Below are 27,764 nucleotides of genomic sequence, written 5' to 3'. Positions count from 1 at the left end.
AATCTCCCAATTCCAGCGGGAATCTCCCCAATTCCAGCAGGAATCTCCCCAATTCCAGCGGGAATCTCCCCATTCCCGGGGTCCAGCCCCAGCTGTGCGCAGCCACCTGCACAGCCTGGCCCCAAATCCTGGGATTTGAAGGGTGGGAAAGGGCCAGGAGCCAGGAGCCCTGGAATTCCCAGGTGGGAATTTCAGTGGATTTCCCCCTTTCAGTGGAATTTCACTGGATTTCTCCATTTCATTGGGAATTTCACTGGATTTCCCCCATTCCAGTGGGAATTTCACTGGATTTCCCCATTTCAGTGGGAATTTCTCTGGATTTCCCCCATTCCAGTGGGAATTTCACTGGATTTCCCCATTTCAGTGGGAATTTCTCTGGATTTCCCCCATTCCAGTGGGAATTTCTCTGGATTCCCCCCATTTCATTGGGAATTTCACTGGATTTCCCCCTGTTTGCAGCAGGGATTTTCTTCCCATCCCCTCTCTCATCCCCCATCCCTTTCCCTCTGTCCCGGGGTCTCAATTCCCTTTTCCAGCCTCCCCTCTCCCCGTTTTTCGGAGCCTCCGGAGCCCTCCCCGCCCCTCTCGGGGCGATCCCGGCTCTGCTTCCCCCGGATCCCGGCTGGATCCGCGTGTTCCCACCCAGGCCGAGCTTCCCGAGCTCCCCCCGCTGGGAACGGCGGCTGCGGGGCTGGAAAGGCGCGGAGGGAGAAACCCGAGCCGAGCCCAGCTGATGCCAGAGGCGGCCGGGAGCGAAAAACATCCCAGACCTCCCTGGAAAGTGGGAAAAACTGCGGGAATTCGTCCCAGAACCGCTGGGCTGGATCCCAGGCTGGGGTCGGGGCGGGGGGCAGCTTCCTCTGGAGGGGTCGGATCCCAAATCCAGCGCGGGAGTGGGGGGCTGGCACCCGAAAATCTGGGCTGGAACCCCAAAAATCTGGGCGGGCACCCCAAAATCTGAGCTAGAACCCCTAAATCTGGGTGGGTACCCCGAAATCCGGGCTTGATCCCCAAAATCTGGGCTAGAACCCCAGAATCGGGTCTGAGCACCCTAAAATCTGGGCTAGAATCCCAAAATCTGGGCTGGAACCCCAAAAATCTGTGCGGGTACCCCAAAATCTGGGCTAGAATCCCAAAATCTAATCTGAGCACCCCAAAATCTGGGCTAGAATCCCAAAATCTGGGTGGGCACCCCAAATATAGGCTAGAATCCCAAAATCTGGACTGGCACCCCAAAACCTGGGCTAGAATCCCAAAATCTAATCTGAGCACCCCAAAATCTGGTCTGGAACTCCAAAATTTGGTGGGGGCACCCAGAAATCTGGGCGGGTACCCCAAAATCTGGGGTAGAATCCCAAAATCTGGTCTGAGCACCCCAAAATCCGGTCTGAAACCCCAAAATCGGGTCTGAAACCCCCAAATCCGGGCTAGAATCCCCAAACCTGGGGTACCAGGGCCGTTCTGGGGCCCTCCCCGGGCCCTCCCCGGGCTCCCGGCGCTCCCCAGGCTCGGCCGGGCGGCGCCGGGGCCGGGAGGGGACAAAGGGACCTTTCAGGGTCGGGATGTGACTCAGGGCCGTCCCCACAATCGGGGGATTCTCCTCCTGCTGCTCCCGGCCGGAGGCACAGCCAGGTCCTGAAGTTTCCACCAGAGAATTCCCGAAGTTCTCACCAGTGAATTCCCAATGTTTTACCCAAGAATTCCTGATTTTTCCACCAGCCAGTTCCTGAAGTTCCCACCAGAGAACTCCCGATGTTTTACCACTGAATTCCCAAAGTTCTCGCCAGTGAATTCCCGATGTTTTACCCGAGAATTCCTGATTTTTCCACCAGCCAGTTCCCGATGTTTCCCCCAGAGAATTCCCGACGTTTCCACCAGTGGGAGCTGAGGGCCGGGATCCCCTCCTGGCTCAGGGTCGTGGCCACCACAGCCCCCCAAAAGTGTCCCCAAGGCTCATCCCAGATATTCCCAGCTGGATCCAGGATTCCAACCCGCTCTGGCCACGGGAAGGGGGTCCAGGGGGGATTTGGGTCCCTCCAGGGGGGATTTGGGTCCTTCCAGGGGGATTTGGGTCCTTCCAGGGAGGATTTGGGATTTGGGTCCTTCCAGGGGGATTTGGGTCCCTCCAGGGAGGATTTGGGTCCTTCCAGGGAGGATTTGGGTCCTTCCAGGGGGATTTGGGTCCTCCCAGGGGGATTTGGGTCCTTCCAGGGGGGATTTGGGTCCTTCCAGGGGGGATTTGGGATTTGGGTCCCCAGGGACAGCACTGGGGGTGGCCAAATGCCCGCGGCTGCTCCAAATCCCTTCGGATCCGGGAGCAGACCTGGGAGGTTTGGGCTGGAAGAAAAACAAGCCCGGGGCTGGGAAATGGGGCAGGGAATCCCCGGGGATGGTCGGGGATGGTTTTGGGATTCTGGCCCAGCCCGGGGCCGGACCCCCAGGGAAGGAAATCGGTGTCCAAGGCGGAATCTGCAGAAAAATCCCACAAAAACAAACGGGAGGATCCCGCGGGAGCCGAGCGTCCATCCCGAGCCCGGCCCTGGCCCCGCTCCCGGGCGGGAGGGCAGCAGAGGCCAGCTCGGTAATTAACGCCGCGTTAATTAAGGCTGGGATGACACCCGGGAGGCCTGGCTCGGCCTGGCTCTGGGCTGCGATGTTTCCGGGAGGTTCGGGGATGTCTTTTGTGGGATGTTTTTGGAATGTCTTTGGATGTCTTATGATGCTTTGGGACATTTTTGGGATATCTTTGGGATGTTTTTGGGATGGTTTGGGGATGTTTTGGGATGTTCTGGGGTGGTTTGGGGATGTTCTGGGATGTTTTGGGATATTCTAGGATGGGTTTGGGATGTTTTAGGGTGTTTTAGAGATGTTCTGGGATGTTTTTGGGATGTTTTTGGCATGTTTAGAGATGGTTTCGGGACGTTTTAGGGATGTTTCAGGATATTTTTGGGATGTTCCCTCCCACATCCGGGGCAGAGCCGGGCTCGGGGTGGCTCCAGGGTGACCTTGTCCCGTTCCCAGGGGTCTCCAGGAGCTTCCAGACCCCCCGGGGGGTTGGGAATCCTTTCCAGGAGCTCGGGGTGGTCCCTGCCCAAACCCCCCTGATCCCAATTCCCACGGGAGCCGAGCCTGGAGCCGGGAATGCCGCGGGAATGGAACTTTATTGGGATTCCCTTGTGAATTCCAGTGGAATGGGAGTTCTATCAGGATTCACTCGGGAATTCCGGTGGGAATTGAATTTTTATTGGGATTCATTCGGGATTCTCAGGGAGAACAGGAATTTTATCAGGATTCACTCGGGATTTTCAGTGGGAATGGGAATTCCAGTGGGAATGGGGTTTTTAGTGGGGTTCACTCGGGGTTTTCAGTGGGAATGGGGTTTTTAGTGGGATTCACTCAGGATTTTCAATGGGAATGGGTTTTTAGTGGGATTCATTCAGGATTTTCAATGGGAATGGGGTTTTTAGTGGGATTCACTCAGGATTTTCAATGGGAATGGGGTTTTTAGTGGGATTCATTCAGGATTTTCAATGGGAATGGGAATTTTGTTGGGATTCACCCCGGGTTTTGATCCGGGGGCTGCCAGAGCCTCTCCATGCCCATCCTACAGGGAGAAGTGGGAAAAGGGGACGGATTTGGGCAGGAATGAGGAGTGGGAATGTCCCGGGGATGGAGCTGGGATGGAGCTGGGATGGGGCTGGGATGAGCTGGGATGAGCTGGGATGAGCTGGGATGAGCTGGGATGAGCTGGGATGGGCTGGGATGAGCTGGGATGAGCTGGGATGAGCTGGGATGGAGCTGGGATGGAGCTGGGATGAGATGAGATGGAACTGGGATGAGCTGGGATGGGGCTGGGATGGGCTGGGAAGGGGCTGGGATGAGCTGGGATGGGCTGGGATGGGGCTGGGATGGGCTGGGATGGGGCTGGGATGAGATGAGATGGAACTGGGATGAGCTGGGATGGGGCTGGGATGGAGCTGGGATGAGCTGGGGTGAGCTGGGATGAGCTGGGATGGGGCTGGGATGGGCTGGGATGGGCTGGGATGGAGCTGAGCGCTTTCCCATCTTCCAGGGCCGGCTGGGAAGGAAATCCATGTGCTGGCACCGGGATCTGCTCCTCCTCCTCCTCCTCCTCGGGCTCCTTCCAGGACCTCCCGCGCGGCCGGGGCTGTGTCCAGCTGCCTTTCCCATCCATCCGTCCCCTCCCGCCGCCCCCGGGCCGGGAATTCTGCCTGCGGGGAAGGGCAGATGGACGGAGCAGAGGCTCTGGAACCTTCCCCAGGAGCCGCCGGAGCTGCCGGAGCCTCCTCCGGGCTGGGGCGGGATCGCGGAACGGTTTGGGGTGGAACGGGGAACCCCAAATCCCAAATCCCACTCCCAGCCCAAATCCGGGATTCATCCCCCTGAACTCCCAGGGATCCGAGCCCAGAGAGCCGGGCAGGGTTAATTGGCAGGGTTAATTAGCAGGAATTAGGGATTCATGAGGAGTCCTGCTGAGGGCAGCAGAATTCCCGGCCCCGCTCGGGGCATCCATCGATCCCGCAGGATTTATCCCCGAGGCATTTCCAGAAATGGCTCCGATCAATCCTGAGCCAATTATCGCCCGGGGAGGGGGAAAGGAGAGAATTCCCTCCGGGAAAACCGGGACAGGACACGAGGACATTCCCAGGAATGAGCCAGGACGGGACCCCCGGGGAATGGGGGGTCCCTTCATCCCCTGGCATTCCCTGCTCCCTTGATCCCAAATTCCCTCCCTGCTCCCTCGATCCCAAATTCCCTCCCTGCTCCCTTGATCCCAAATTCCCTCCCTGCTCCCTTGATCCCACATTCCCTCCCTGCTCCCTTGATCCCAAATTCCCTCTCTGCTCCCTTGATCCCAAATTCCCTCTCTGCTCCCTTGATCCCAAATTCCCTCCCTGCTCCCTTGATCCCAAATTCCCTCCCTGCTCCCTTGATCCCAAATTCCCTCCCTGCTCCCTTGATCCCACATTCCCTCCCTGCTCCCTTGATCCCACATTCCCTCCCTGCTCCCCCTTTTCCCTCTCCCGCCCCAGGAAATTCGGGATCGAGCCCGGGGAGCTCGGGAGCTGCTCCCTCCTTCCCCTCCCGGGTTTTTTGGCGGACAGGATGCCGGGTTTCCATTTCAGCCCCGATCTCCTCGGGCTTTTCAGGGAGCTGTGATTCCTTTGTCCCTTCCTTTCCCGGGAATCCGAGCCCCCGCAGCTGACAGAAAGCAGGGAAGTGTCAGCTGCTGGAAGCGCCGATTCTGGGAATATTCGCCCCAAAGCTCCCCCGGGGAGGGAAATCGGGATAAGGTTTCCCCCGGGCGGGCGCTGGGCTCTGTCTGGGGGAGGTGATGATTTCCCGGGGTGATCCCGGCCCGGGGGGGATTTATGGAGCACTAAAACCCCGCAGCTTTTCCCTCAGCCTCAGCTGGGATCTTTTTCCTGCCGAAAAGCTCCGGGATTTTTCCTTCCTTCCGGCGCAAATCCCGGCAGGGCAGGGAGAGCCCTCCCTGGAATTCCAGCCTCGGAATTCCCACAAAATCCCGTCCCCAGCCCTGATTCCCACACAAACCCAGCCAGGGTCCCACCGTCCACCTGCAGATCCCCGGATCCCATTCCAGGGGTCCCATTCCAGGGAACTGGGGGGTCCAGCCCCTTCCTAAAGGATAACAGACCCCAGTCCTGGCCCTGCATCCCCCCCGAATTCCAACATCCCCCCAAATTCCTTCTCTCTCCCCGAATTCCCACATCCCCCAGAATCCCCACATCCCCCCCGAATCCCCACATCCCCCCCAGAATTCTCAAATCCCCCCAGAATTCCTACATCCCTCAGAATTCCCAAATCCCCACATCCCACCAGAATTCCCAAACCACCCCGAATCCCACATCCCCCAGAATTCCCAAATCTCCCCGAATCCCCACATCCCCCCCCGAATTCCCAAACCCCCCGAATCCCCACATCCCCCAGAATTCCCAAACCCCCCAAATCCCCACATCCCCCCCAGAATTCCCAAACCCCCCAAATCCCAGCATCCCCCCCTCCACCCCGGCCCTGCCAGGTGCAGCCGAGTTTCCCCGAGCGTGGGAGGTGTGGGGGGAGCCGGAGCTGGGAATTTTTCCTGGGAAAATCCTCCTTTTCCAGGTGGCTTTCCGGGTCCATCCCCCCCAGAGGAACCTCCCGGGTTTTTTGGGGTTTTTGGGAAGCAGCCTGGCTGTCCCGGGGCTCCTAAACCGGGACTGGACTTGGGAATGCCTGGGGGAGGGGGAACATTCCAAAGGGATTCCCTGGAGCTTGGTCCTCACACCCCAAAGGGCGCCTGGGGGAGCAAAGCAGCACAAAGCCCCGAGGATCCCAAATCCACCAGGATCCCAAATCCCTCCTGATCCCAAAGCCCTGAGGATCCCAAATTCCTGAGGATCCCAAATCCCTCCTGATCCCAAAACCCTGAGGATCCCAAATCCCCGAGGATCCCAAATCCCTTCAGATCCCAAATTCCTGAAGATCCCAAATCCCTCCGGACCCCACATCTCTCTAAATCCCAAATCCTCCTGATCACAAATCCCTGAGGATCCCAAATCCCCGAGGATCCAAAGCCCTGAGGATTCCAGATTCCTGAGGATCCCAAATCCTCAAAGATCCCAAATCCCTGAGGATCTCAAATTACTGAGGATTCCAGATTCCTGAAGATCCAAATCCCTCCAGACCCCAAATCCCTCCTGATCACAAATCCCTGAGGATCCCAAATCCCTCAGGAACCCAAATCCCTCCTGATCCAAATCCCCGAGGATCCCAAATCCCAGGTGGGGGTTGGGGCTCTTTGGGTTTTCCCCCATCCCGGGGCGATCCCAGGGAACCCGGGCTGGCTGGGGCGGGGTCTCCACCCCAGGGGACCCCCAGGACCCCCAGCCCGGCCTGGGAAGGTTCGGGATCGGAATGGGGGCTCAGAGGAGGAAATTGGATTAAATCCCCCCGGGGGGGCATTCCCGGCTCTGCCGAGGCCCTGGAAGGGTTGAGGGGGTCCCGCGGGGCCGGGATGCGCCTCCCGAGGGATGTTTTGGAAAATCCCGGCCCCAGCTGGGCCCGGGCTGGAGCAGCGCCCTCGGCCCCGGCTGCTTCCCATTAGCGGGGAATGCGGCGGCATCTGGGAGCCACACTGGGATGGGGATGGGGGCTGGGGGCGCCTCCAGAGCCCCCTCCCTGCCCCCCCTGCGCCCCAAAACCCGCGGGAAATCTGGGAGAGACCTGCGGGAAACGGGGGGAGGGCTTGGGGGCAGCCGGGGGACGGGGAGGGAATTCCGGGAGATTTGGGATGGGATGGTCGGTGCAGCCGGGCCGGGAGCCCCGCGGAGTCCAAATTTCCCTTCCCAAGTTTCCCTTCCCGCTTTCCCTTCCTGCTTTTTCCTTCCTGGTTTTCCTTTCCCGCTTTTCCTTCCCCATTTTCCTTTCCAGTTTTCTCTTCCTGCTTTCCTGTTTTCCTTTCCTGTTTTTCCCTTCCCTGATTTCCCTTCCCGCTTTTCCCTTCCCGCTTTTCCTTTCTGTTTTTCCCTTCTTGGCTTTCCCTTCCCACTTTTCCCTTCCCATTTTCCTTTCCCAGTTTTCCTTTCCTGCTTTTCCCTTCCCGCTTTTCCCTTCCTGATTTTCCTTCCCAGCTTTCCTTTCCCGATTTTCCCCTCCCAGTTTTCCCTTCCCAATTTTCCCTTCACGCTTTTCCCTTCCCAGTTTTCCTTTCCCGGTTTTCCCTTCTTGGCTTTCCCTTCCTGGTTTTCCCATCCCAATTTTCCCTTCCCCATTTTCCTTCCCAATTTTCCCCTCCCAGTTTTCCCTTCTCAGTTTTCTCTTCCCCATTTTCCTTTCCCAGTTTTCCTTCCCACTTTCCCTTCCTGGTTTTCCCTTCTCGCTTTTCCCTTCCCGGTTTTCCTCTCCCCATTTTTCCTTCCCCCATTTTCCCATCCCAATTTTCCCTTCCTGGTTTTCCCTTCTCTCTTTTCCCATCCCCATTTTCCCATCCCCATTTTCCCATCCCCATTTTCCCATCCCCATTTTCCCATCCCCATTTTCCCTTCCCATTTTCCCATCCCCATTTTCCCAACCCCATTTTCCCTTCCCCATTTTCCCATCCCCATTTTCCCAACCCATTTTCCCTTCCCCATTTTCCCATCCCCATTTTCCCATCCCCATTTTCCCATCCCCATTTTCCCCTCCCGCTTTTCCTTTCCCTTCCCGCTCCAAGGGAAGCTCCCGGCTCCCCGTGGGGGGTGAGGGAAAAGCGCCTCCGTGGAGCTGAACTTGGATTTTTTCCCAGTTTTTTCCCAGCGATTTCTGCCTTTTCCCAGGCCTGGGGCTGGGGAGGGGTTTGGGATTTTTCCCGGCGGATCCGGGGGGGCTGTGGCCCTGCCGCCCCCCTGGCAGCAGATGTGGGATGGAGCAGCTCCCCGGACTCCCATAAAAAAGGGGAAGCAGCTTTTCCAGGGATTTCCCCCAGCCCCTGCGAACTTCAGGCTCCTTTCCAGATTTATTCCGAATTTTCCCCTTTTTTTCCCTCTCTCCCCATAAATCCAGCTGCTGTCCCTGATCCCACACACGAAGCCCACCTCGTTTCCTGCTTTTCCTGCTCCGGGAATTCAGGGATTTGGGATCGGAATGGGAATGGGAAAGGAGGGAAATCCCATCAGGAAGGCGTCGAGGGCTTTTTCCCACCCTGGATTCCCAGGTTTTTTAGGGAAGAAGCGAGCGGGACAACGACAACGACGCTTTATTGGCATCCCAAGGATACACACGGACAAATTCCACCCCCCGGGCCTCCCCCGTGCACCCCCGGCTCATGCTGCCCCCAGACCCCCCCAAATCCTTCTATCCTACAAAATCGGCCCTGGAATTACAGCGGGGAGTGGAGGGACACACGCGCTTGGTACGACACGAAACGAGCTCTGACTTTGGCTTGGCTTTCCCCCCTGGCTTTGGGGTTTTTTTGGCTTTTTTTGGGATTTTATTTCCATTTCTGTCCCGCAGCCAGGGGGGGTTGTGGCAGCCCCGGCTCCTCTTTGGATGCTGAGTTTGTCCCCGTTCCCTCGGCCCTGAAAATTCAATTTTTGGGGATTGGGGGTGCTGAGATCCCTTCCCATGGCAATGAAAACCTGCGGGCGAGGCAGGGTTGTCCTGAGGAACAGAAATTCCGTTTGGATCCAGGCACCTCATCCCAGGCACCCCCAGCTCGTCCTGGAGTCGCTTTTCCAAAAAACCCAGAACAATGGGAGCTACCTGAAGGCGGCCAGTGAAGGAATCCATCCCAAATCCACCCCAAATTCATCCCAAAGTAATCCAAAATTCATCCCAAATACATCCCAAATTAAATCCAAATTCATGCCAAATCCATCCCATTATTCATCCCAAACCCACCCCAAATCCATTCCAAATTCATCCAAAATTCATCTGAAATCCATTCCAAATTCATGCCAAATCCATCCTAAATTAATCCCAAATCCATTCCAAATTAATCTGAAATCCATTCCGAATTCATGCCAAATCCATCTTAAATTAATCCTAAATCCATGCCCCAAAACTATTCCAAGTTCATCTGAAATCCATCCCAAATCCATCCCAAATTCATCCCCCAAATCCATTCCAAATTCATCTGAAATTCACTCCAAATTCATGCCAAATCCATCCTAAATTAATCCCAAATCCATCCCCCAAATCTATTCCAAATCCACCCCAAATCCACCCCGAACTCACCCCAAATCCCCCCCGGTGTGGCTGGGTCTGGCAGGACCTGGGGTTTCCATCCCAGACGCCCACTGCGAGTGGGGTCGGAAATTTGGGGCAAATTTCCCTGGATTTGGGCGGTGGGAGGAGTTTGGGGCTGGGATTTGGGATTTTCAGCAATTCCAGCCAGGCCTGGCTCTTCCCAAGGGATCCTGGTGGGAATCCCCCAGATCCCAGCCCAGCTTCATCACCCCGAGCAGGGAGGGAAATCCCGGGAAGGTTTTGGGGGATCTGGGGCTGGAATCCCACGGGAGCAGCTCCAGCCCCCGGGACACCCCAATCCTGCTGCGGGATTTGGGGTGATCGTTCCTCTGCCCCCCCGGGGTCTTTAGGGCCAGGAACGAGGGGGGACCACGGGGTTGGGATGGGAATTCCCACCGGGAAGGGGAGAGGGGACAGGGCTGTCCCCGGGGTCACACAGCACAATTCCTATTTACAGATCCGGGAGGGGGAAACCCCGCTCTGCCTTCGGGGGGATTTGGGGTGAATCCAGAGGGGTGGAGAGGCCACAGCTGGCTGGGGCTGTGCCTGGCACATCTGGGCTGTGCCACACCTGGGGCTGTGCCACACCTGGGCTGTGCCACACCTAGGCTGTGCCACACCTGGGCTGTGCCTGGCACACCTGGGCTGTGCCTGGCACACCTGGGGCTGTGCCTGGCACACCTGGGGTTGTGCCACACCTGGGCTGTGCCACACCTGGGGCTGTGCCACACCTGGCCCAGGGCGTGCCCGGCGCACCTGGAGGTGCCTCATCCACTTGGGCAAAGCATTGGGGACATCACCGGGAGCTTGGTGGCAGCTCAGGGGACACTTCCCAAGCCCAGTGACAGCTCAGGGGACACTCTCCAGGCTGGTGACATCTATGGGGACATCCCCAGCCCAGTGACAGCTCAGGGGACACTTCCCAAGCCCAGTGGCACTCAGGGGACACTCTCCAGGCTGGTGGCACTCAAGGGACATCCCCAGCCCAGTGGCACTCAAGGGACACCCCCAGCCCAGTGGCCGCTCCAGCTCGCCCAGCTGGGGCCCAAACGTCCCCCAAACGCCCTTTGAGCGATGTCACCTCCCCGGGAGGTGCTGGGGTCACCCAGGGGCCCGAGGGACCCTTGGGGACGTTCCCGAGCTGCTCTCACAGTGCTGGCACAGAGGAGCCCTTTGACGCGGGGTGGGGACAGGGGGACAGTGCAACGGTGCCAGGGTGGCCTCGGGTGGCCTCGGGGGGCCTCGGCAGCTCGGGGACACGGGGACAGGGCGGGAGCGGAGCCCTGGGGGTGTCCCCGCGGGGGGCAGGCACTTGGGCAGCGCTTTCCACCTTCAGTGTCCCCTCGGTGTCCCCTCGGTGTCCCCCCGGACCCCACGGGGGGGTGGTGGCACCCCAAAATCCTCTCCTCAGTGTCCGGGCTGGTCGCGGCTGCTGCCCCGAATCCCCGCGGAGCTGCGGGGAGGCCGCACCCCAAATTTCACAGTGTGGGGGCCGGCTGCCCTCCCCCAGCCCCCCCGAGCCCCCAGCCCCCCCTTCCCCCTGGGGGGAGCGCAGCCGGGTCTGGGGGCGCTGGGGGGAGCCGAGGGGCAGCAGGAGGAGCTGAAGGGGGGCAGCGGAGAGGGCTGACAGCACGGCCATCCCTCCCGTGTCCATCTGTCCATCTGTCCGTCCATCCCGCAGCCCCCAGGGCTGGACGCGTGACGGGGGAGCGAGGCCGAACCCCCCAACCCCATCAGGGGCTGCCGGGCGGGACCACCTCGGGGAGCGGCCGGTACCGGCACCGCGAGCTCCTCCGGGGGGGCCCGGAGCGACCCCTCTGGGGCCCCCCCAGCCCCGAGCCCCCCCGGGCCGCCCTTCAGACGGGGGAGGTGGCGGTGGAGCCGCTGGCCAGGCTGTCGGCGATGTCGGCGCGCTGCAGGCGGCGCAGGGCGGCCAGCAGCGCCTCCAGCGTGGCCGACTCGCGGCCGGCCCAGTGGGCCAGCAGCGCCCGCGCCGGCGCCTCGTCGCGCCCGAAGGCCTCCAGCAGCTCCTCCTTGTAGCCCAGCTCGCCCGCCAGCTGCCGCCACGTGTCCTCGGCCGAGCTGCCCAGCAGCTTCTCCACCTCCTCCCGCTTGCTGGCCGGCAGCGCCGCGTACGGGGTCCCGTCGGCCTTGGGGGCTGCTGCCCGAGAGGGGAGGGATGAGAGCCTGCCCGGGGCGTGCCCGTCCTCCCCGAGTTCACTGGGGGGTCCCTGTCCTTAACCAGGTGTCCCTGTGCTCACCGGGGTGTCCCTGAGCTCACCGGGGTGTTCCTGTCCCTACCAGGGTGTCCCTGCCCATCCCCAAGTGTCCCTGTCCATCCCTGGGTGTCCCCACCCACCCCAGGGTGTTCCTGCCCACCCCAGGGTGCCCCTGTCCTTACCAGGGTGCCCCTGCCCACCCCTGGCTGCCCCGCCCACCCCAGGGTGCCCCTGCCCACCCCGGGTGCCCCACAGCCCCACCTGGCCCCTGAGTGCCCCTGGGTGTCCCTGCCCACCCCAGGGTGCCCCTGTCCTTACCAGGGTGCCCTGCCCACCCCAGGGTGCCCCTGCCCACCCCGGGTGCCCCTGGGTGCCCCTGCCCACCCCGGGTGCCCCGCAGCCCCACCTGGCCCCTGGCTGCCCTGCCCCGGGGGCTGCTGCTCGTGCAGGCTCTGGCTGTCCACGGAGATGCCGCTGTCGCTGTGCAGCTTCTCCCCCTCGGGCGACGGCGTCTGGTTCACCGCGCGGTTGTTGGCCCCCTGCTTGTTCTGCTTGCAGCTGTTCCACCTGCAGGGACAGCGGCACGCGGGTGACGTCCCCGGGGCTGGCAGGGCCTTGTCCCCTTCCCCGGGGTTCATCCCCTTCCCTGGGGTTTGTCCCCTTCCCTGGAGTTTGTCCCCTTCCCTGGGGTTTGTCACATTCCCCAGGGTTTGTCCCATTCCCTGGGGTTTGTCCCCTTTCCTGGGGTTTGTCACATTCCCTGGAGTTTGTCCTTTTCCTGGGGTTTATCCCCATTCCCTGGGGTTTGTCACATTCCAGGGGTTTGTCCCCTTTCCTGGGGTTTGTCCCCATTCCCTGGGGTTTGTCACATTCCCTGGGGTTTGTCCCCACCCTGGGGTTTGTTACATTTTCTGGTTTCTGTCCTGATCCCAGGACAGGGATAAAGACAGGGACAGTGACATGGACATGCAGGGACAGGGACAGGGACAGGGACAGGGACAGTGACATACAAGGACAGAGACAGGGGTGCAGTGTGTCCCCCACCCTGCTGCCACCTCCCTCCTCACCCCTCACACAACTTTGGAAATCCGCCCATCCTGCTGCCCTCGGTGGTGGCAGCTGTGGCTGTGGGACACCCGGAGTGGGGGTCCCGCTGTTCCCCCCTCCCCAAACCCCTGTCCCCGTGTCCCTGTGTCCCTGTGTCCCTGTCCCATCCCTGTCCCTGTCCGGTACCTCTTGAAGGCGATGTAGGCCACCAGCCCCACCACCACGGCGGCCAGGATGGAGCAGTAGACGGGGATGAGGTTGTCGCTGGTGCCGTGGGTCACCACGGGCTGCGAGCTGCCCATGACGGTGGTGGCCGTGTCCCCCGCGGTGCTGGCCGCGCCCTCGGTGCTCGGCGGCTCCCTGGTGGCCGCCTCGGGGCCCTCAGAGCCCCCCGGGGACGGGGCGTGCGTTGTCCAGCGAGGGTGCAGGCCTGCCAGGGCAGGGGGAAGGGGATCAGGACGGGCATTTCTGCAGGGATCTCCTCCCAGGGCCGTGGGGATGGTGGAGGTGACAGCCCCGCCTCGTCCCCCTGTCCCCAGGCTTGGCCTGGTTTGTGTCCAGGGCACGCCGCAGCTGTCCCTGCCCCGGGGGTGGCTTTGTCAGTGCTGTCCCAGCACAGCTCCTGCAGGGGAGCCGACCCTGCTGCCCCCCTCCACCCCAAATCCACCCCAGCGGGGGCTGAGGCTGCCCGGGTGCCCCCGCCCCGCACGGAGCCGCTCCCGCAGCGCCAGGGCCGGGATCTGCCCTTGGCCAGCCCCGGGGCTGACCCCGCCCTGGCCCCTGCCACACCGGGCGTGTCCGGGAGCAGCGGCGCCGTTTGGGCTTGTCCAGGGAAACGCCTGGGTGTGGAATCCCACCCCATCCCATCCCACCCCATCCCATCCCATCCATCCCATCCCATCCCATCCCATCCCATCCCACCCCATCCCATCCCATCCCGTCCCATCCCGAATTCCCCATGCCCTGTCCAGGCCTTTGCCCGGTGCCAGGGCCAGGCCACGTCCCCCAGCCCATCCCGGAGTGAGGCTGAGCCGGGAATTGCAGCAGGAGATGGGACCTCACCCTGCCACCCCCCTGCCACCCCAGTGCCACCCCCGGGATCAGCACCAGGCTGGGATTGTGCCAGGCTGGGACTGCACTGGGATGGGATTGTGCTACACTGGGATTGTGCTAAACTGGGATTGTGCCAGGCTGGGATTGTTCAAGGCTGGGATTGTGTTAAACTGGGATTGAAACTGGGATTGTGCTAAACTGGGATTGTTCAAGGCTGGGATTGGGCTAAACCGGGATTGTGCCAGGCTGGGATTGTGTTAAACTGGGATTGTGCTAAACTGGGATTGTGCCAGGCTGGGATCGTGCCAGGCTGGAATTCAGCCCCCCCGGCCTCGGGGCCGCAGCGCTGTCGCTGTCGCTGTCGCTGTCACTGTCAGGGGGGTGGCTGGGGGTTGGTGGCATCCTGCCCTGCCGTGTCCCAGCCCCCGCTGCCCTCCGGGAGCCGCTCCCGAGCCCGCCGCGGACAAAGCCGGCCCTGTGTCCTTGACTTGTGGCTCCATTTACTCGACCCCTCGGCGGGAGCTGCCCCGCTGCCGGCGCGGCGGCGGCCGGGACAAAGCGCTGCTGTCCCTCTGTGCTGGGGCAGGGAGGGACGGGACACGGGAACAGCCCGGGAACTGCTGGGAGGCCGAGGAGAGCCGGAGGGAGCAGCCCTGGAGGGAGCAGCACTGATGGGATCAGCCCTGGAGGGAGCAGCCCTGGAGGGAGCAGCACTGGAGGGAGCAGCACTGGAGGGAGCAGCCCTGGAGGGATCAGCCCCAATGGATCAGCCCTGGAGGGATCAGCCCTGGAAGGAGCAGCCCTGGAGGGATCAGCCCTGGTGGGATCAGCCCTGGTGGGATCAGCCCTGGTGGGATCAGCCCTGGAGGGAGCAGCCCTGGAGGGATCAGCCCCGGTGGGATCAGCCCCAATGGAGCAGCCCTGGAGGGATCAGCCCTGGAAGGAGCAGCCCTGGTGGGATCAGCCCTGGTGGGATCAGCCCCAATGGAGCAGCTCCTCTGGAGCAGCCCTGGTGGGATCAGCCCTGGAGGGATCAGCCCTGAAAGGAGCAGCCCTGGAGGGATCAGCCCTGGTGGGATCAGCCCTGGAAGAAGCAGCCCCAATGGAGCAGCTCCAATGGAGCAGCCCCAGCTGGATCAGCCCTGGTGGGATCAGCCCTGGAGGGATCAGCCCCACTGGAGCAGCCCTGGTGGGATCAGCCCTGGAGGGATCAGCCCCACTGGAGCAGCCCTGGTGGGATCAGCCCTGGAGGGATCAGCCCCAATGGAGCAGCCCTGGAGGGATCAGCCCTGGAGGGATCAGCCCTGGAGGGAGCAGCCCTGGTGGGATCAGCCCTGGAGGGATCAGCCCTGGTGGGATCAGCCCTGGAGGGATCAGCCCTGGTGGGATCAGCCCTGGAAGAAGCAGCCCCAATGGAGCAGCTCCAATGGATCAGCCCTGGTGGGATCAGCCCTGGAGGGATCAGCCCCAATGGAGCAGCCCTGGAGGGATCAGCCCTGGAGGGATCAGCCCTGGTGGGATCAGCCCTGGTGGGATCAGCCCTGGTGGGACCAGCCCCAATGGAGCAGCCCTGGAGGGATCAGCCCTGGAGGGATCAGCCCTGGTGGGATCAGCCCTGGTGGGATCAGCCCTGGTGGGACCAGCCCCAATGGAGCAGCCCTGGAGGGATCAGCCCTGGAGGGATCAGCCCTGGTGGGATCAGCCCTGGTGGGATCAGCCCTGGTGGGATCAGCCCTGGAGGGATCAGCCCCAATGGAGCAGCCCTGGAGGGATCAGCCCTGGAGGGAGCAGCCCTGGTGGGATCAGCCCTGGTGGGACCAGCCCTGGAAGAAGCAGCCCCAGTGGCGCAGCTCCAATGGAGCATCCCCAGCTGGATCAGCCCTGGTGGGATCAGCCCCAATGGATCAGCCCTGGTGGGACCAGCCCTGGAAGGAGCAGCCCCAATGGAGCAGCTCCAATGGAGCAGCCCCAGCTGGATCAGCCCTGGTGGGACCAGCCCCAGCCCCCTCTGGAGCAGCCCCGCTTTGTCCGTGAGCTCAGCACAGCTCTGATTTTTGCCCTGCCCCTTTTTCTCCCCTTTTCTCTCCCCTTTTTTCCTCCCCTTTCCCCTCCCTGTGGGGCTGGAGCTGTGTTTGGGATGCCGATGGGGACAGGCACGCAGCCCCAGCTCCTTTCCCGTGCCCAGCCCTGCCAGACCCCAGCACCGCTCCCCAAGCCCAGGCAGCTCCAGCACCGGGAACGTCCCCGCGGTGCCAGCGGCGCTGTGCCAACGCCGCAGCCACGCCGGCCCGGCTCTTACCGCGGCACTCCGCATCCGCCACGGCCGTGCACTCCCGCAGCAGCACCTCATTCTCCTCGCACGTGGTGCAGGGCAGGCAGGGGTCCACGAAGTTGGCCTCGCTGGAGAAGGTGCCCTCGGGGCACTCCTCGCACACGGTGTCCTGCGAGTCCTTGCAGGGGAACATGAGGCCGAAGCCCGCCTCGCAGACGCGGCACTCGCGGCAGCTCCCGCTGGCCTCGTCCTGGAAGTAGCCGTAGGCGCAGCGGCACACGGCGTCGTCGGTCTCCACGCAGGGCGCCGACATGCTCTGCAGCCCCTCGCACTGCGTGCACGGCTTGCACGGCTCCGTGGCGCTGGCCGTGTCCGAGAAGGTGACGCCTGGCCAGGGCAGGGCTGGGGTCAGAGCCCGGCTGCGCTCGGGCGTTGCCCGCTCGGGTCAGAGGGAGAGGGGAGCCCGCTCTGTGCCCCCACCCCAGGCTCAGCTTCTCGATAATGCCTTCCCCATTCCCCAGAAATTCCCAGCGCCTCATCTCCCAGGCTCTTCAGCACATTCACACTTCCCCATTCCCACCACAATTCCCAGTTTGGAGCATCTTTCCAGGCTCAGCTTCCCACTCACACTTCCCCATTCCCACCACAATTCCCAGCTCCGAGCATCCTCCAGGCTCCCATTCCCGTTGACACCTGCACCATTCCCCAGCAATTCCCAGCTCCTCATCTCCCAGGCTCTTCAGCCCATTCACACCTTCCCCATTCCCACAATTCCAACTTCGGGCGTCCCCCAGGTTCCCCTTCCCAATGACACTTTCCCCATTCCCCAGCAATTCATCCAGACCTCCCAGACTCCTCAGCCCATTCACAGCTTCCCCATTCCCCAGCAATTCCCAGTTTGGAGCGTCCTTCCAGGCTCATCTTCCCAGTATCTTCTTCCCCATTCCCTCCTCCTCATCCCATTCCCACCTCTTCATCCCATTCCCAGCTCCTCATCCCATTCCCACCTCTTCATCCCATTCCCCAGCAATTCCCAGTTTGGAGCATCATTCCAGGCTCATCTTCCCAGTATCATCTTCCCCATTCCCTCCTCCTCATCCCATTCCCTCCTCCCCATTCCCATTCCCTCCTCCATTCCCATTCCCTCCTCCATTCCCATTCCCTCCTCCATTCCCATCTCCCGGGTCCATCCCCCCTGCGCTGCCCCCGGTGCCCATCCCAGCGCTCTCTGCTCAGTCCCCTCCCTCATTCCCGATTTTATTTCCCTTTCTGACCTCCCGGCGGTGCCTCCGGCCACCTCCGCCCCTCAATCCCTCAATCCCTCAATCCCTCGATCCCGCAATCCCTCAATCCCTCAATCCCTCGATCCTGCAGTCCCTCAATCCCTCGATCCCTCGATCCCTCAATCCCTCGATCCCTCGATCCCGCTATCCCACAATCCCATCCCTTTCCCGTCCTGCCGGGGGTGGCCGGGGAGGTGGCAGCGCTGCTGCGGGGATCAATGCCGCCCTCGCCGTGCCCCTCCCCGGGGAGCTCGGGGTATTTTTAGCCCCGGAAGAGGGAGCGGAGCCGGTCCCGGAGGGCGCAGCTGCCGCTGCCCCCGCGCCGCCGCTGATCCCCCGCCCCATCCCGGGAATTCCGGCCCCAGCGGTGGGGAGGGGGCCCGGCCGCGATCCCTGCGACCCCCGGGATGGGGCTGGGGATGGATTCCTGCTCCCAGCAGCTTCCCCGGGCTCTCCGGGCTGCTCGGGGCAGGAATTTCGGGCTGCTGGGATGGGAATTTCGGGCTGCTCCAGGGGGGGATGCAGTCCCAAACCCCCGGGAATGGCCGGGATGGGAGGGACGGAGGTTCCACCCCATCCTCGGCAGAGATTTTTTCCCACTCCCAGCACCTTCCTTCACCCTGTGTCTGGGTGTCCCACCCCTCCCCTGAGCCTTTCCCTGGATCTAGAGGATGTGGAGCCCCAAAACCCCGGAATGCTTTGGGTCAGGAGGGAGCTGGGACCCCACCGAGCCAGGGACACCCCCCTGCACCCCAGGCCGCTCCCGAGCCCGTCCTGGGGCACTCCCGGGGACGGGGCTGCCCTGGGCACGCTGTCGCTGTCGCTGCCAGCCCCCGGTGGCCGAGCAGCCCCCGGGCCGTGCCGTGCCGTGCCGTGCCGTGCCGTGCCGGGCCGGGCCGGGCGAGCAGCGCCGGCGCAGCCCCGGGCGGCACACGCGGCTCCCATTAACCGGGGCTCGTGCCTCGCATTATCCTGAATTATTGATGGGCGCCATTAGAGCGGGGAAGTGGCCAGGAAAGGCTTTCGGCTGAGTGGGCACATTTGCAGTGGCAGCCGAAGGTATCTGAGCCGAGCAATTACAGCCCAGAGCCAAACGGGGCCCTGGCCCCCTCCCCCGGGGGATAAATAAATCATGAGGCAGCACCGGGCACTGGGGGGGCTGCAGTGGGGGGAATTAGAGCACCCCCCCCTTTTGGGGTGGTTTCTGGCAGCCCCCCGGGCTTTGGCAGGGGCCGGGCTGCGGTTGCAGAGGATTTGTTCCGGAACAATTCCCCCGGCGGGGTCGGGAACGCGTCCAAGGGAGGGCTGGGAGGAGGCAGCCCGGGGGGCAGGTGGGGACCCTCGGCCCTGGGCCGTGCCCACATTCCTGGGGCTCGGCTGGGGGCTGTGCCAGGAGCGGCGCTGCCTCCACCTGCCCGGCCCGGGGCAGCGGCACCCGGGGGGATCCGGGGGGATCCAGGGGGTCACAGAGGGGTCCAGGGGGTTCCAGGGGGTTCCGGGGCCACAAGAGTCCTCTCCCCACCCCAGCAAGGGATGGCTGTGGGCTTTTCAGGTTTTCTTCCCTCCAAACCCCAAAATCCCTCTCAGGGAAGAGCTGAGGGTGAGGAGGAGCTTTTCCCTTGGTGGGATCCATCCCTCACTGGGATCCATCCCTCACTGTGATCCATCCCTTGGTGGATCTATCCCCCACTGGGATCCATCCCCCCTGGGATCCATCCCCTCAGCCAGGAGGGATCCAGCCCCGTTTCCCGGCCGGGCTCAGGGAGGCAGCGCCGTCCATCGATTTCTCAGGACGCTGAGGTATTTTTAGCCCTGCCCTGGCTCTCCTCTGTCCCTGCTCTGTCCCTGCCGCCTCCTCTGCCTCCTGTCCGCTCCTTCCCCATCCCGCTCTGACCTTTCCCCCTCTCCCATCGCCTCCCGGGGCTGGCACCACAGAGATCCCGGCAGATGACCCCGGCAGAGATCCTGGCAGATGTCCCCTGACAGATCCCCCCCGAAGATCCCCCCTGGCAGATGCCCCAGCAGATCCCCCTGATCTCCCCTGACAGAGATCCCAGCAGATCTCCCCCAGCAGATCCCCCCTGACAGAGATCCCAGCAGAGATCCCAGCCCTGCAGGGCCCGGAGAGCGCCTGCCCCTCCCTCCCTGCCCGCCTTTGCCTCTCCCTCCTCGGCTTTGCTGTGATTTTGTGGCCTTTGAAAGGTTTGGAATAAAAAACCAAACGGGAGGTGTGGCTGGGGATGGCTCTGGGGGATTTTTTGGGGATAAATGTTGGGCCAGCAGGTGAGAAACAGCAGGGAAGGGGCTGGGAATGGTCCCCAGGGAGGGGAGGGATTGGCAGGGACACTGGTGCCCGTGCAGGGCTCAGGGATCCGGGAATATCCCAATCCCAAGGATCCTCCTGGGCATGGGACCACCCCAAACCCCCTGAGCATGGCACCATCCACCCCAAATCCCCCCTACGAGCTCTGCCCAGACCCCGCTGTGGGGCTGTGCCCATCCCCACGGCCCAAACTCCCATTTTGGGGAAAGAATCTCACATTTTTGGGGAAGAACCTCCCATTTTTGAGGAAGAATCTCCCATTTTGGGAGAAGAATCTCCCATTTTTACCCATTTTCCCCCCAGAATCCGGCCTGAGCCCCTCCTGCCTCAGCAGAGGGAGGCTCTGTGACACTTCCAGGGGGCACGAGGGATGCTCAGGGAGGCCCCAGGGCCTGTCCCGGGGGCCGGGGGTCCTCGGGGGTACTCACTGTCCAGGCAGGGCTCGCAGACCGTCTGGTTGACCCCGCAGGGCTGCACCACGCCCTCGCCCACGTTGCACAGGCGGCAGCACTCGCCGCCGGCCGTGAACAGCTTGGAGGCACAATCGTCCTTGGAGGCGCCGGCCCCGGGGCCCTGGCAGAGAGCAGAGCCCGGAGGTCACCCCTGTCACCCCGGGGTGGGACAGCCCGGGAAGAGGGGCTCCGGGGACACCCCGCTCCTGCTGAATGCAGATTTGGGGGGAAAAGCGCTTTTCCAGGCAGAATTCACTCCTCGGGAAAGGGTTCTGTGGCTGGAGGGAGCCGGGAGGGCCCCGGGGGTGCTTTGGGGTGGGGTGGCCTCTGTTTGTCCTTGTCCCTCCCTCAGCCACCTCCCCATGGGCACTGTGCCACCCCGGGGGGCTCAGCCCTCCCCAGCCCGGGGAGTGGGAGAGGAGAGGAGGAATTCCTGCTCAGAGGAGGGTCTGGAGAGCCTGGGTGCCACCTCTGCCCCCCAAACCCCCCTGGGCACCAGAAATGAGACGGAAATGGGGAAACTGAGGCAGCAGCAGAGCTCTGGTGACCTCCCTGTCTGGTGACACCGGGTGTCAACCTGTCACCTCACCCGAACGCCACAAACACCCCGCGGGCCCTCTGCAGCCCGGGGAGGGGCGAGCTGCCCCCCAAAACCCCAAAACCCCCCTGGCCGCACCGCGGGGCGCAGGAGCCCCGTGCCCGCTCCCAGCCCTGCTCCCCCTGCTCGCAGCCGCTCCCTCCCTCTGCCGCCACCCACGGCCGGTTTTGGGGAAGGGGGGAGAGGCCCGGGGGAGCATCTGGCGGCCTCGTCAGCGCCTTGGCCGCGTCCCCGCGCTCGGTGCGGCGCTCGGAGCTCCGCATCCGGCGGGGCCGAGACAATGGAGCGCCAATTCCAGGCAGCTGAATGACAAAGTGCTCCAATTACCCTGCGCTGCGGGCCCGCCGCTCCCCCTCCCCGCCGCGGCTCCGCCAGCCCGCCCTGGCAGCCCCTTCTTCCAGACCCCTTTTCCAGAACCCTTTTCCAGAACATTTTCCCAGGCCCTTTTCCCAAACCCTTTTTCCAGACCCCTTTTCCAGAACATTTTCCCACACCTTTTTTTCCAGATCCTTTTCCCAGAACATTTTTTCAGCCCCTTTTCCCAGAACCTTTTTTCCCAAACTCTTTTCCCAGACCCTTTTCCCAAGCCCTTTTTCCAGAGCCTTTTCCAGAATATTTTCCCAAACCCGCTTCCCAGAACCTTTTCCCAGCCCTTTTCCCAGAACCTTTTCCCAGAACCTTTTCCCAAACCGTTTTCCAGCCCCTTTCCCCAGAACCTTTTCCCAGCCCTTTTCCCAGAACCTTTTCCCAGATCCTTTTCCCAAACCCTTTTCCCAGCCCTTTTCCCAAACCCTTTTCCCAGCCCCTTTTCCTGCTCCGGGCGAGCAGGAGGGATTGGAATATCGGGAATCCTCCCAGCACCCCAAATGTCCCCTGGGAAGGGGTTTGGGGTGAGGCAGTGCCCCCCCCGGCTCGTTTGGGGTTTGGGGGCCAGGCTGGGCACGGCTCATCCCGGGTTTGGCTCTCACGGCTCCCGGGATGCGCTTCCAGCCGGGAACGGGGCTGGCTGTGACCGTGACTGGGCTGGCCACGGGGCACCCAGATCCACCACACAATCCCGTGATTGCACAGCATCCCAGAATCCCAGAGATCCCAGAGTTCACCTCAATCCCACAGCATCCCGCGATTCCACATCATCCCACAATCCCTGAGATCCCAGAGCTTCCAGTAATCCCAGAGCTTCCCTGAATCCAAGAGCATCCCGCAGTCACAGAGCTTCCAGTGATCCCAGAGGATTCAGAGATCCCAGAGCATCCCCTGATCCCAGAGATCCCAGAACATCCAGTGATCCCAGAGGATTCAGAGATCCCAGCCTTTCCCCAATCCCAGCCCATTCCCGATCCCATCTCATTCCTGATCCCAGCCCATCCCCAATCCCAGCCCATTCCCGATCACATCCCATTCCTGATCCCAGCCCATTCCCAATCCCAGCCCATCCCCGATCCCAGCCCTTCCCGATCCCAGCCGGAGCTGCCCGCGCCACCAGGTCCCGCTGAGGGCCACCTGTCCCCACCTGTCCCCACCTGTCCCCACCTGTCCCCACCTGTCCCCACCTGTCCCCTCCCCGCGGGGCCACCCCCGGCTCCCCCGCCCGCGCTCCCCCAATTCCCGGCTCCAGGTGCCCGGGCCCCTCGCTCGGGGGCTTCCCGCGGGGCTGGGGGCGCTGAGCCCCCCGGGGTGGGCAGGGGCCCCTGGCCCGCGTTGGGCCGCGGAAATGCGGCGTTATTAGCGCGGCTGCCGGCGACAAAGGCGCGGTATTAACGCCATAAAGCATCCTGACAGCTGGCCCGGCCCGGCCGCGGGCGGAGGGCGCAGGCGGCACCTCTGGAAGCTCTAAATTGCTTTTGGAGGCGGCTGGGGGGGCTGGAGCCCGGGCAGGCGCGGCTGGGTGAGGGCAGAGCCGCCCCGAGCGGGGTTTCGGGGCCTGGCACCGCGCAGGGGATGCTCCGGCTGGAGAGGAGCCCGGGCCGAGATCCGAGCGTGCCGGGCGCGCTCTGCCTCGCCGGGCCGAGCAGCGCGGCCGGGAGACGCCAAAGCCCCGGCTCGCAGCGCCTCCCGAACTTCGGGCAGCTCGGGGAGCGCGGCCGAGCCCCGCGGCTGCGGCCGGCGCTCGGAGGCTCCGGGCGGAGCAGCGCGGGTACCGGGCAGGGTGCGGGGTCCGGGGGGCCTCGGGGAGCGGGCACAGCCAGGGGGCACAGCCAGGGTCCCTGCTGTCCCCCCGGGGCACTCCCAGCCCCGCAGGTGCAGAAGCAGCCCCCGAGGTGACCCGGGCAGGGCAGGGGCGATTTGGGGACATCAGAGCCCGGCCCCGCTGCAGCAGCCGGGGGAGGGCGATGCCGGGGGGGGAATGGTTGGGATCCATCCGGCTGGGACAGCTCCGGGCCCTCCCGGCCCCGCCCGCTGTCCCAGCGCTCCCGGGGGAGTTTGGCCACGGCGATCCCGTGGGGGTGAGGGGAAAGGACCCCCCCGGCACGGCGCTGCCAGCCCCGCTCCGCTGCTCAGCCCCCGCCGAACTCCGCCTTTAATATCCTGCCCGAGGGGTGTCCGGCTGCCTGACGGCCCCCCTGGGACCCCCGGCAAACCCTGCCCCCCCCAAAAGCCCCGTTCCTGCCCCAGCTGCGGGCCTGGACCCCCCCGGCCCCACTCCGGGCACTCCCCTCCCTGCTGACCCCCCTGCCCTGAAGTTTTTTGTCTGGGGCACCCGGCGAGGGCTCTGCCGGCAGGAAAAGGGGCTCAGCCTCGGCTCTGGGGCACTCCGGAGCCGGGAGAGTCTGGGACAGGTTTCGGGGGGCGCGTGGGGGGCAGGTGGTGAAGGCACGGGGGGTTCTGCCCCCGCTCCCCTCGGGCTGGGGCTCCGACACCTTGGCAGCGGCAGAGCTCGGGGCGGCGGCACCGGCGGGGCTGCGGGACCCCCATCCCCACCCAGCTCCCTCCGCACCCCACAGAGCTCTGCCCGGCCCCCCCGGGGCTCTCCGGTACCCCCGGGACCCTCCAGCCCCGCACGGCGGGGACCCCGCTCCTGCCTGTGCCCCTCACCCGCGGGGCTCCCGTCCCGGGGCCCCCCAAACCCTCCCGTGTGAAGCCCCCGCGCCCCTCCATCCCGCCCCCGCCCGCTGTCTCGGGGACTCTCCGTGCCCCGGTGCCCCCGGACGCTCCCGGTGCCCCCGGGCGCTGCCGGGGCTGCCCGGGCGCTGCTCCCCGCACTCACCGCCGGCAGCAGGAGCAGCAGCAGCGGCAGGAGCCCGGCCATGGCGAGGGGGGAGCGGGGCCGGTGACACCCCCGGAGCCGAGCGCGGCCGGGCTGCCCTCGCTCTGCCGCTCTCCGCCGCGGCGGCGGCCAGAAAAGGGCTGCAAGTCCCTCCCCCTCCCCCTCCTCCTCCTCCTCATCCTCCCCGCCCCCGGAGCATCGCGGAGCGGCCGAGCCCGCACCCTCCGCCGCCGCCACACAAAGCCCGAGCACCCCCCGAGCCCCCCCGGGACCCCCCGGGCCCCCCCGAGCCCCCCGAGCCCCCCCGGGACCCCCCGAGCCCCCGGAGCGCTCTTGGGGTGCGCTCCCCCGAGCCCAGCCGGGCTCTTCAGCCCATCCATCCTTTTCCTCTGCGCTGTCTGTCCGTCCTTCATCCCCCCTGCATCCCCTCCTTGTCCGTCTGTCTGTCCCCGCCGTGTCCCCCCCGGTGCCCCCGCAGCCCCGCGGGGCGGGATGGGGTCCCCAGCCCCGCTCCGGCTCAGGGGACAAGGGACAGCACCCCCACACCGGGGACACCCCAGGCCTGTCCCCGCTCTGCGGGTGACCCCGAGAGGCCCCCGGAGGGGGACACGCGGCTGGGGCTGAATTAAACCTTTGTCTTTCTGCCCTCCGCAGCAAAGAAATCCCGTCTGGGCGCCCCGCGGTCCCTGAAAGGTCCCCGCGTGCCGCCCTCCTTTGTCCCGGCACGGTGACTCTGCCCTGCGCGGTGCCACGCAGCTGGAAATGCCAGGGCTCGCTGCCCACCCGCAGCGCTGTGTCACCCGCGGGGTCACCCGGCAGTGCCACGCGGTCCCCGGTGCCACCGGCACGGCCCCGCTCGCTGGCACCGCCCCGGGCGGCTCCCGCGGCCGCGGCCCGGCCGATTCGGCCTCGTGTGCGTCCAGCTCCAGGTGTTTCCTCCCCGCTCCGCGCTCTGCAGGTGCTCCTGCGGCTCCCAAAATCCAGCGCTTCCCACCCCCGCAGCCCCAAAATCCCGCGGGTCACGGCGGGGAAGCGCCGCGTTTCCTCTGGAAAAGCCAACCCAGAGCCCGGGGTGCTCGGGGCCGGCTCGGCCCGGGAACGGCTCCACGGAATTCCCTCGCTCGCAGCTCCTCCGCGCGATTCGCGCCGAGCCAAAGCTGCCGTTTGTTCTCCGTCACGGGAGGAACATCTGCGAGCCACATGGAGCAGCGCCCGCAGCCAGAGAGCCGCGCCGGGGCCAGCTGGGAACGGCCGGGAGGTGCCCGGGGCCGGGGTGCCCACCCGGGGGTCGGGGTGCCCACCCGGGGGTCGGGGTGCCCACCCAGGGGCCGGGGTGCCCACCCAGGGTTGTTTGGGATGCCCACGCAGGGTTTTTTTGGGATGTCCACCCAGGGTTTGTTTGGGATGCCCACCCAGGGTTGTTTGGGATGCCCACGCAGGGTTTTTTTGGGATGTCCACCCAGGGTTTGTTTGGGATGCCCACCCAGGGTTTGTTTGGGATGCCCACGCCGGGTTTGTTTGGGATGCCCATCCAGGGTTTTTTTGGGGTGCCCACCCGAGGTTTGGGATGCCCACCCAGGGTTTGTTTGGGATGCCACCCATAATCCCAGCGTTTTAAGGGGTTTTTATGGGATGGCCGATGACACCGCAGCCCCAGCGGGATGGGAGGGGGTGACAGGGCTTCCCCCGGCTGCGGGGGACGGGGGACAGGGGACGCCATGCCCGGGGACACTCCCGGGAGCAGACGGGAGGCAGGGCTGGCACAGCGGGATCCCGCAATTAATTCACCGCAGCAAGTGGCAAATCCAGATGTTCTCCTCGGGCCGGGGATAAATCCCTCCTCCCCCTCCTCCCCCCCCTCCTCCTCCTCCTCCCCCTGCTCTCCCCGTGCTGGGGACACCGAGCCCGTGACCCGCAGTCCCCGAGCCCCGTCCCTGTCACCACCAGGTCCTGGTGCCAGTCTGGGAACCATCCCAGGAAAACCCTGGAAGAGCCTGTCCCACCTGTGATTCCATAGGGATGGGGTGAGATATCCCATGGGAATGGGGCTGTGATTCCATGGGAATGGGGCCGTTATTCCATGGGAATGGGGCCGTTATTCCCATAGGGATGGGGTCAGTGATCCCATGGGAATGGGGCTGTGATTCCATGGGAATGGGGCTGTGATTCCTGCAGGGAATGGGGCTGTGATCCCATGGGAATGGGGCTGTGATTCCATGGGAATGGGGCCGTTATTCCATGGGAATGGGGCCATTATTCCCATAGGGATGGGGTCAGTGATCCCATGGGAATGGGGCTGTGATTCCATGGGAATGGGGCCATTATTCCCATAGGGATGGGGTCAGTGATCCCATGGGAATGGGGCCATTATTCCCATAGGGATGGGGTCAGTTATCCCATGGGAATAGGGCTGTGATTCCTGCAGGGATGGGGTCAGTTATCCCACGGGAATGGGGCCCAGTTGTTCCTACAGGGATGGGGTGGGGTGGGTGGAGCAGGGAAGGTGAATTCCCCTTGGGATGGACTGCAGGGTTTGGGGACACAGGGACATGGGGCACACAGGGGACATGGGGCACACAGGGGACATGGGGCACACAGGGGACATGGGGGACACAGGGGACATGGGGCACACAGGGGACATGGGGGACACTGGGGACACTGGGGACATGGGGCACACAGGGGACATGGGGCACACAGGGGACATGGGGGACACTGGGGACACTGGGGACATGGGGCACACAGGGGACATGGGGCACACAGGGGACATGGGGCACACAGGGGACACAGGGGACACGGGATTGCCCCCCGGTGCTCCCGGGCACCCATTCCCGCGGGGGTTGGAAGTGACCCCAAGGCTCCAGGCACCCCAAAACCCCGGGGCAGGAGCGACCCAGCGCCCCCGAGCTCCCCAACCCCAACCCCATTCCCCTCGGGGTGTCCCGCTCTGCTCGGGTTTCTCTCCCTGCTCTCCAGGCCTGCAATTCCTCCTCCCTCCCCCGCCCTGGCAGCTCCCGGCCTCCCCCCTTCCCTTTTTCCCTTTCTTCCCGTGTTTTCCAGCGCCATCCATCACCCTGCCGGCGGCGGGGGGGATCGGGATGAATCCTCGGGCCCTTATAAGGCCGGCCTGGAGGAACCTCCGGGAGAGCCGAGCCGGGCTGGGAAAAACAAACCCAGGAGAGAAACCAGGGCCCGGGCAGCTCCGGGGAGAAAATCCCGGGAATGGGAGCGGGATTGAGGACGGGGCCGCGCCCGGCGGCGGCGGCAGCGGCATCGATGATCCATCGATCCCCGGGCGGGGCCGGCTCCTTGCCCCGGCCCGGCTTCGGGAACCGATTGATCCCGGGGCTGCTCCTGGATCAGGAACTCCGCAGCCGGCAGGAAACCGGTGTCAGTGGGGATGAGCCGGCCGAGAGGAGATTTGTTATTTTCCTTGGCTCAGCGCTGCGCTTTTCGCTGCGTTTGTTTCTGGTTTGGGGGTGGGGATTTGTTTTAATTGACTGAGTGCTCGGCTGGAGCAGAGCGAGATAAAGGTGGGATGGAAGAGGGATGAAGAGAATGG

The 27,764-nt window shown here is 63.8% G+C and overlaps 1 protein-coding gene across 7 annotated transcripts; it reads right to left on the bottom strand.

Moving 5' to 3' along the window:
• Positions 1 to 8,840: 8,840 nt before the first annotated feature.
• On the bottom strand, positions 8,841 to 24,323 carry NGFR (nerve growth factor receptor). Of its 7 annotated transcripts, none has more exons than XR_010350839.1 (7): positions 24,206 to 24,323; positions 20,376 to 20,520; positions 16,369 to 16,728; positions 13,203 to 13,446; positions 12,376 to 12,536; positions 10,371 to 11,911; positions 8,841 to 10,305 (listed from the first exon to the last, which is right to left on the bottom strand). XR_010350839.1 is itself a non-coding variant. In XM_064400006.1 (6 exons), exons 1-6 carry the CDS (start codon positions 24,245 to 24,247, stop codon positions 11,607 to 11,609), a joined length of 1,257 nt encoding a protein of 418 aa, XP_064256076.1. In that variant the 5' UTR covers positions 24,248 to 24,323; the 3' UTR covers positions 8,841 to 11,606. The 7 variants fall into 7 exon arrangements, 2 of the variants coding, with proteins under 2 accessions (XP_064256076.1, XP_064256077.1); XR_010350841.1 differs by having other exon boundaries at positions 10,391 to 11,911; XR_010350843.1 differs by having other exon boundaries at positions 10,411 to 11,911.
• Between the last annotated feature and the right edge of the window lie 3,441 nt (positions 24,324 to 27,764).

The sequence above is a fragment of the Passer domesticus genome, chromosome 27, assembly GCF_036417665.1.
Source record: "Passer domesticus isolate bPasDom1 chromosome 27, bPasDom1.hap1, whole genome shotgun sequence".
Classification (NCBI taxonomy): domain Eukaryota; kingdom Metazoa; phylum Chordata; class Aves; order Passeriformes; family Passeridae; genus Passer; species Passer domesticus.
This window is presented reverse-complemented; position numbering and strand designations above follow the sequence as displayed.

Excerpts from the sequence above, each read along its gene's own strand:
- NGFR (XM_064400006.1), bottom strand. The coding sequence starts at position 24,247 with ATGGCCGGGCTCCTGCCGCTGCTGCTGCTCCTGCTGCCGGCG. Across the intron at positions 20,521-24,205 it reads TGCTGCTCCTGCTGCCGGCG|GGCCCCGGGGCCGGCGCCTC; the intron begins GTGAGTGCGGGG and ends GCTCTCTGCCAG. Across the intron at positions 11,912-12,375 it reads GCAGGGCAGCCAGGGGCCAG|CAGCCCCCAAGGCCGACGGG; the intron begins GTGGGGCTGCGG and ends CCTCTCGGGCAG.